At 34.2% G+C, this 8,977-nt stretch overlaps 1 protein-coding gene across 1 annotated transcript; it reads right to left on the bottom strand.

Annotated features, from left to right (window-relative positions):
• Positions 1 to 2,315: 2,315 nt before the first annotated feature.
• LOC100543241 (interstitial collagenase-like) lies at positions 2,316 to 8,772 on the bottom strand. Its single transcript, XM_003203481.4, has 10 exons — positions 8,608 to 8,772; positions 7,378 to 7,622; positions 6,913 to 7,061; positions 6,698 to 6,823; positions 5,952 to 6,113; positions 5,470 to 5,587; positions 4,693 to 4,826; positions 3,911 to 4,070; positions 2,884 to 2,984; positions 2,316 to 2,662 (listed from the first exon to the last, which is right to left on the bottom strand). Exons 1-10 carry the CDS (start codon positions 8,710 to 8,712, stop codon positions 2,562 to 2,564), a joined length of 1,401 nt encoding a protein of 466 aa, XP_003203529.1. The 5' UTR covers positions 8,713 to 8,772; the 3' UTR covers positions 2,316 to 2,561.
• Between the last annotated feature and the right edge of the window lie 205 nt (positions 8,773 to 8,977).

Genomic DNA, 8,977 nt, shown 5'->3' with positions numbered 1-8,977 from the left:
AGACAATGAAAGCAGCTAGGTTAAGACTAGTTGCACCTATCTTTATACATTTATTAGTTGAGCATTTGTGTGCAGAAAATGGAGAAATATGTCTCTCTGGAAAGTAACTCAACCAGCTGTCTTAAGATAGGATGAACTATCTCAATAAGTATACTCTTTTGTCTTTACTGAGCACAGAAAAGATTGAACAACTGATTAAAATATATTTCTGGTTTCAGCTAACAGCTCAAGCTACATTACTTTTGCTTAGAAGAGACTTGTGTGCCAACTATGGAGTCCCGCGTTACTCAAAGCTAGTGTAAGGTTTTTGCTACTTGACCGCTTGCACAACACAGCAACCAGTTCCCACTGCTCATGGGAGGAAGGCCTAAGTGCAGTTTCTCACAGACGATGTTTCACAAATATGTCTGTAGTGAGCCTTGAGGCCTGAGAAAAGAAGTAGCTGTAGAGCAGCTGCTGATTGTGGTTTCTTTTTTATCTTTAGCATTGGTTAGAGTTAAAGGATGTTGATCTACCTCGTGACTTCCTTTGTAGTCTTAGAGTAGGTTTCATCCAAACTGCTGTAAGGTGACCCAAGTTTTCACTCAGGAAGTTACTGTCTTTCCTCACCACATCAGCAGTACCAAGTGACACTACAAAGAGCTATAGTAATCTTCAGTACTTCTGCAGCATGGTCATCTTAGCATGATACCATCAGAGATTCAGCTCTCCGAACTGTTCTCTCTATTGGTGTCCATATGTGAGTTAACCGTCTAGTCTTGCATGGTATCAGCAGAAATCTAACCAGTATGGTCAAATGGCATTTATTCTGACCACATGTAGGATGTAAACTTAGGATGAGATCTGCACAGCTGTCAGGAGCTCACCAAATGTCTTGACAAAAACCTTTGACTTCGATGAGAGCCTATGCCTGAGATCACATGAAAACTCTTAGGCTGCAATTCAGCTGCCTAAACAGGGTTGTAAATTATCTTTACTCTCTTTCCTTTCTTTAAAACATAACCATCTCCTTACCCTTTGTCTCACATTTAACATTTTCTCTGCTCCATAAGTACCCCAAATTACAATTTCTAGAGGTATATTAGTGCTTCTGCTGTAACTCTGAGGATCTGTTCACATCTGGAAGGAATATATAACCCAATCTTCTATTTTTTAGTTTAATCTTGGTCTAGAAAGAAGTATTATCTTTCTCTTTAATCTTCTGCTGATATGCCTGGAGACAATGTCTATTAAAGCAACATAATCTATTTAGATTTCTATATTTTTGAAACAATTGTTGGATTAATTGTTCAATAGCACTAGCTTACACAAGAAAAATATTGAAAAGGATTGCCACTGATGTAATGAATTAAATAATGGGTATTTGAATGACTCTGCGAGAACAAGATTCATATAAATGAATTTAATTAAAGTTTTTTATTTACTGTAATTTAATTATTTTTCTTTTTTATATATGATATTCCCAATAATACCTAATCTCCATTTTCAGTTATGCAGTTTCTTATCTTCAAACACTTTTAGACTAATTTTTACTCTTGAATTTAATGGAGGTGAGAATTACTAAGCCTGTTCTTTATTTACAAAGGATGTAATTTAACAGACTTCCAATACAGCAAATAAGTAATGAAAAAACTTATGATCTTTTCTTGGATTCCTATATTGCAGTAACCTAGAATCTTCCTCTGAAGGTTCTGGGTTACTGCATTGCATAATACAGATGAAGTATGAGAAAATGAGCTTTGTTATGGCCATATGGCTTCTAATGATATCAGCTGAACTACAAAAAGAAAGAAAGCGAATAAGACCATGAAAGACCATCTTAATTCATGATATTTGAAGAAAATTGTGGTAAAGCACTTAACAGAGCTACAAATAAGGTTTATCCACTCCTTGTATAATATGATCTAACAGATCAGGATAGAGGTTTCAGTAATCTCTTGTACAATATTGTAATTTTCAGTTTTAAATTCGGTTCTTAAATCTAAAGGCATGAGGGGAAAAGATGCCTGTTTTTGCAAAGAGCTGTGCTCTGGAGGAAAGGCTCAGATTGGAAAGTGAGGAAGAAAAGAGAGAGCAAAAAGTGGAAGTGGGATGTATGGACTGACGTTCATGAGTCCCAGCTGTCCTAAGTACCCATAATATTTTCACCAGAGCTTGTGTGGGGCAATGGAGCTCAGAGCCTGCTAGTTGTTCCTCTGCCTGGCATGGAAAAATATTTGCCTTTTCATGCCAGAGTACATTTTTTAGTGTTGAAACTAGAGTTTGCTCTTGAATATTAGTGCAAATAAGGAAGCAAGGACAAGAAGATATGACAAACACAATTTATTAGGAGTATTTAATGCAGCAGGTAAAAGTGTAATAACTTATATAAACACATTTGTATTACAGTTAATAATTATTAAAACCATATTTCTATGGAATCCAGGCAGAAATCCATTCTGACCTGTTAGTCATGAAATGCTGAAAAATAATAAAATATAAAAATAGTAAAAAATATACATATAAAACATACTCTTAAAAATATGCAGTGTGCATGTGAAGAAGAAACACAATCATTGAAATTAACAATTAAACCAGCTAATGCTCTTCATTTGATTGACAATCCGTTTGGCACGAGGATCAAACTGGAATTGAGTTGTTCTGTGGAAGAAGTAGACATAGCCTGGAAACAAAATTAAATCCAATTATATTTCATATATGACTTCTTTTTAGTATTCTGGGGGAAAAAATCAGCAAAAACACTCCATGCATACTTGCTATTTTTCATTTCCATTTTAGCTGCTATGTTTAAGGGCTAATAACAGGTTTTTGAAAATAAATGATTCTGTCTACAGAACGATAGATATTCAAATAAATTCAGTTTAAAGACATTTTTTTACTTACCATCTTTCTGGAAAGCAGCATCAACTCTGCCAATTTTTCCAAAGTCAGAGATTATTTTCCTGGGATAACCATGATCCATGGATTTTTTGTTTTCATCATATCTGAGCACACAAAAAAGCCATAATTACCACTTCTAGTGAAGCAGATAACATTTTAAAACTTCAAAGCAGTTCATACATGTATGCTACTCTGCTCTTAGAGTGAAGTCTCATAAGGATAAACTAAAGTAGATTTTGATTTTTTCTTGTTATGTAGTAAGGTTCTGATGAGTGTCTGAAAACCCTTCCATCAGAGATGTTTGTAACAAAGCTCTCAAGGATCCTGGGAATGAAGCCCATGAACATACTAATGATTTTCAGGCTAAGCTAATACCTTGGCCATCACTGCATCTAAAATGTGTTTCTATATCTAGCTGTTGGATATCCAGTTTATTCTAAAATCGTAGCATATAAAGGAGAGGAATAGAAAAACTGAAGCACAGACCTGAAACATATTTGTATTACTGTCAATCACATACTTCTTAAACAAAACTACTCTCTGAAATTTATCACAAGCTGCACTTAAGTTACAAATAATACTAACTATACAACTGTTGATGATCCACAGCTTGATTATTCAAAGGAAAATTCAGTTACAACATTTTTAATTAATAATTCATTTTGCTTGAAATGTGACTGAAAAGTGTACACTATCATAACATTACACAGAAAAGCAACACTATTGTGAATAAAAAGTGAATAAGTTTGCTATAAAATAGCTTTTTCAATAGACAGATATTTCATCTGGTAGCAAGTAATTACGTTGCCACGATAGGAATGTAATGAATGGCAAACAAAGCTTTAGAGATATTGACATTTCTTAGCAAATGCTTTCAACGTAGCAAACGTAGCATTCTTTAAACTTTCAGACAAACCTGTTTGAATTTCCAGAGTATACTTGAAATGTCATAGCTTAATTTATACTAATTATATCAATTTTCAGTTACAAGTAAAAATATTATTTCTGGTAGATAAATATTAAATCTCACCTCCAGTATCTGTCAGCTACAAAGAAATACGTTTTTCCTGTGGTCTCATCGTTGTAAGCTGCATTAACTCTTTTAACAGTCTTTGGGAATCCCAAACGATAGATTGGTTTGGGATAGCCATATGCAATGTCATATCCTCTGATAACCCAGTACTTATCCTCTGAAAAATATAAGCGTATTTCATTTGGCTTTGTTATTAATAAACATTTAATTGTATTTTAGATGGGAAGAACATAAATTTGCTTTTGTGATATAATCTCTAAAAAATACATTTTGAAATATCTTTCCAGAATTTTTCCTTCACTAGTCTAAGAAACAATTATCTTGTTCTGTCTTAAACTAGGCTTCAGACTTCTTTGGTAAGAGTCCTATTAGACCATCTTGTAACAATATATTCCAAGGTAATAGCGAGAAGAATAGTGGTGATGTGCAAATTCCTCTATTTACTAGTTGAATTACTTGTTAGAACTTAGCAAAAATCATGTGAAATGTTGTTATCTGAAGAGAACTAGATCTGAAGAAAGGAAGCTATTTTTATGTCTTCTTTTTCAGAGCACTGAATAAAACAGAGCGAAGAGGTTTTTTTTTAGGATTATGACCTCTGGAGATCTCTTCCAGAATTATAGCTCTATCAGGCACAGGTTCAGTAATTTGCAACTTTGTAAGAGACCTTGTTTCACTGACCTCTGCTAAAGAACCACTTTAGCCTCTGAAATTGGATAATTTGCAAAGGTTATGGAAAGAACTGGTGAGAAAAAGCAAAGAATTTCAGATGCCATTACCTTTAAAGAGTAAAACTTCATCCCTTTCAATGTTCTCATAAGCAGCTTGAATTCCTGATGGCAAATTTGGCCAGAACAGTGAGATAAAATTGAGCTCTGTCTCTGACCTCTCAGGATGTTTACGCAGCATGTATCTGGTTTGAACAAAATTTATAGATTAAAATAGTTCCACTCTTCACAGATGTCAGACAATGATTATAGCTCCTGGAGTATAACAGGAGAGAGACAAGTACCTCCATTTAGTAATATATTCTGTCTAATGTCAAAATGACCTTCTGGGTACGTATCCCTCTCCAATAAATGTAAAGGAAGTCTAGAGTGGCTGCAACCTGAACCACTGGTGTCAGTGAACTCCTAGTATGTCTTTCTACATACTTGTACTTTCAGTCGTGGCTTTGCTCTTGTATGGGTGTGCAGCAGAAGGCTTACACTGTGGGACACATGAGCACATCGTCAAGGAATATACGAATACTGTTGCTTGCTATTAGTTGAATCTAGTTCAGAGCCAAATCTAGCACAGCAATGGCCACAATGGCATAATATTTAGAAAAAGACTACCAGCCTTGATCTCCTTCACTGCTCTTGTCAATTATGACTCTTGATATTAATGAGTTAAGAACTCTCTCTTGGGTAAATAGGTACATAATGGTTTTATACTCTTTCTCTTTGTACTACATTTCAAAATGACAGTTTTCCCTCATAGATTACTGATTTTTTTTTTTTTTTTAAAGCTACTGGATACATTTAAGAGATGATATGTGTGCTTATTGGTATTACCTGCCCTTAAAGAACATCATTTCTCCACGCAAAGTGGTAATGGCATCAAATGTCAAATTAGGGTCACAAACTTGTGGAGTTGTGGGCCCTGTAGGCTGCACAGCATCACTAGATGGTCCTAAAGAAAATAAAAATCTTTCAGTTTGTATTTAGGGAAATATAGAATAAATATAGTGTTCAGAAGGTGTCCATGGTTGTCAAGGATCTTCTTTAAAGAAAATGAAAGGACATATCATTGTATACTGAATGTCTGTCATAAAAGCCAAACTTTTAACATTGTTAAAGCAGTTGTGTTCATGTTTTCCAAGATTTTTTTCCAGAGAAGCTCTTCAGCTGAAGCCTCCTGGTTTTTCCTTATTTTGTTATCCATTGTTTAGAACACTTAGACTTTTCATGTAGGTGAAATTAACGTTTTAAAAATATATTCTTATCATTATTAGCCAGCCTCCAAGTAGAAATATTAAACAAAAAATATTTCTTACCATATATGGCTTGAATGCCATCAATGTCATCCTGAGGAAGAAGGAATTCTTTGGGGTCTGTGTAGGCATAATTTGGATACATCAGTGCTCCAGGATCATTTGAATGGGACAGACCCAGTGAATGGCCAAGCTCATGGGCAACAACAATGAACAGGTTGTAGCCTGTGAGATAAAAATCATAGGAAGCAGATAAAATCTGTTTTGGTATTTACCACAGTATTTACCACAGTATTTATAACATAAAAGAGTTTTATGCAACTTACCAAAATGTGCTAGAGCTACAAGACAGCCTATAAGTAATTCTATCCACATTATAACTCAAAAAATCTTGTAGCTGAAGATCCATATGAGTGTACGAAGAATGTTGGACGTTCTAATTATGATCTCTTTATCCTTTCTCCAGTATCCTTGTACCTTAAACACAATCCCTATTTCTCCTGATATTGCATAAACTGCTAAGAATCAAAAATCATTCCAATGATGTTGAAAGTTCAGTGATTCAAGAGAACAATATTTCACAACAGGAGTTTTGATGACATTTGAGTTCACTAGTTTGGAACACTGAAGTGCTAGGTAAGAAGGATTCCTACCAATGAATCACTGGCAAAAATAAAAAATAAATTAAAAGGACAAGCTCTGCCACTCTTATTCACTCTTTATCTGCAATTAGTCTTATGAGCTAACTACCACATGAGAAAAATTGTAGAAGGTAAAACTGTGTAAATGGATTTGGTCTCAGCCTTTACCTCTTCCATCTTTTGTCCAGGTTTCCTCCTCATCCATATGCACATCTCCACCAAGACCTTCTCCTGGTTGAAAAGCATGAGCCAGCAGCCCACCAGGGCCATCAAAAGGAGAGTTGTCATTGTGATCTAAAATGAAGAGTAAAAAATCATTTAGACTCCCAAGTTATTTCTATGATTTCAGATGTCTATTCAATATGTAAAGATATCAATTTTACCTCTATAAGCAAATGAGATCATTATATCTGCAATTTTGTCCTCAATCCTTTGAAATGTCAATGGTGTCACACTACTCCAGACATTCAGAGCTTTTTGGATTGCTTCATCTACATCAGTTTGTCTCATCTTTCTGGTGTAATTCACAATCCTTCAAAGGAAAATGAAAGCATTACATAATGCTAAAAATACAGAGTTTCAATTGAAAAATATTCATTTATATTATATGTAATATAATATAAATTGAAATATATTACAAAAGTAATATATATTAAGTATATCTTTCATAAGTACAAATCAATAATGACTTAACTTTAGACAATGCCTTCTAGAGTGCCTGTTTCTTTCTAGAAATTGGTTAATCATTCTAGATGTAATTTTGGATAGGTCATAATGTACTTTATTTCAGGCCCCCAAAACTGAAATGCTAGATTTACATCTATTTGAAGCAGATTAGGAAATGTTACCTGTATGTCAGATTAGTTTTCTTCCATTTTGGATTCCCTGTTGTGAAGACATATTGCTCTACATCAGGAACACCACACCTGGGTTTATTCATCATCTCCAAAGTGTCACGATCAGGCTTCCCAGTCACTTGTAGCCCAAAGAACTCCTGCATTTCCTTGAGCTTTTCAGCAAGATGATTTTTACCCCCCTGCCTTAGATGAGGTCGATGATCTTTTTGAAGATTGTAGAAATTCTGTAGGTAAGTCTGAACCAGAATTTTTAAAAAGAAGAGTATTACAATGTATCAGTATTGTCTTCAGTCACATTTACATTTCCTAAATTATCTTGAACTATTCTATCATGAAGCCTTGTGTCTACCAAGGGCTAAAGCTGCCTATTTTTTCCAAGAATCAGTGTGAAAAGGTAGATATGATTTACAGCTTTCACAGTAACCTGAATTACTTTTTTCACTGATTGACTATATGGAGAACTTGTATTTAAATATAATATTTGCTATTAATAATTAATTCCACATTTATTTATTATAACCTGTTATTTTAGTAGCAGAGCGTTTAAGGAAGCTTATAACTTCACATATCTCACTCAAGGAAATATAAATTAGCAGTGAAGCTCCAGACACAGGACTCCTGACAAAGTCAGTGAACAGAGCAAGAGAGTCAGCACTTGGCAAATCATGTCATTCATTTTTAGCTATGAAATATGATTTGAGAAAACCAGATATTCTGATTAAATTTCAACAACTTTTTCTCCAATAGTTAGTGATATATCTATATAATTGTTGCATTTCTTGAAGATGTCTAAAAAAATATTCGGTAAAAGATCAATTCAAACAAATATTGAAATACATACATAATTAAATTAGTTTCTTTCCCTGTGTTACCGAGACTGATTATGTCACAGTTTTCAAAGCACATTCTGAAATATAACCTGTTACTGATTTTGACTAATTCTGCACAGCCATGCAGCCTTGAGACAGAAATTATGCTTCTGTATTATTTTTAACATCTTACTGACAACATCAAAGTGAAGTTGTGCAATTTTAGATAACATATAGGTAAATAATTTCTAGAAAATTCTCACAAAAATTTCAGGTTAATAGGAAAAGCTTTCTCTTGAAGCCTTTGCAAAATGAAACACCTTTATTTTCAAGTCACATTCTTTGAAAATAATTCTGGTCATCTCTCAGACTACTTTCTGTTTCATTTAGAAATGCAGTAGAAAATATTTACCTCCACGAGATTTATGTTTTTTACTTCATCTTCTTCTTCAGGAGCCACAGGGAAAGCAGAGCAGACTGCCACATACAGCAAGAGGAGAAGAGAAAGGGCCTTCATTCTTGTCAAAGGTTCTCTGCTTCAGCTACACTGTGAAGTCTTGACCTATTGAACGTGTTCCTCAGCTCTGTTTATATAGCTAAATTGTAAATCAGTGACAGTCTGACTCATGCTGCATAATATCCTCTGATTAGTAAAAATGATGCATAACTGTTTCATCATTAAGGAGTGATGAAATGAGTTTAACTAATGTTACCATTCTCTTTTTTTTTTTTCTTCCCTGAGCCTTCTGTTTTGGGCAGTTTCATACTGTGTTTTTAATAAA

This window comes from Meleagris gallopavo, chromosome 1 (genome assembly GCF_000146605.3).
Source record: "Meleagris gallopavo isolate NT-WF06-2002-E0010 breed Aviagen turkey brand Nicholas breeding stock chromosome 1, Turkey_5.1, whole genome shotgun sequence".
Classification (NCBI taxonomy): Eukaryota; Metazoa; Chordata; class Aves; order Galliformes; family Phasianidae; genus Meleagris; species Meleagris gallopavo.
Note: the sequence above shows the minus strand (reverse complement) of the source record. Positions and strands in the feature narration are given on the sequence as shown.

Excerpts from the sequence above, each read along its gene's own strand:
- LOC100543241 (XM_003203481.4), bottom strand. The coding sequence starts at position 8,712 with ATGAAGGCCCTTTCTCTTCTCCTCTTGCTGTATGTGGCAGTCTGCTCT. Across the intron at positions 7,062-7,377 it reads AAAACTAATCTGACATACAG|GATTGTGAATTACACCAGAA; the intron begins GTAACATTTCCT and ends TTTCCTTTGAAG. Across the intron at positions 5,588-5,951 it reads TGGCATTCAAGCCATATATG|GACCATCTAGTGATGCTGTG; the intron begins GTAAGAAATATT and ends TATTTTCTTTAG.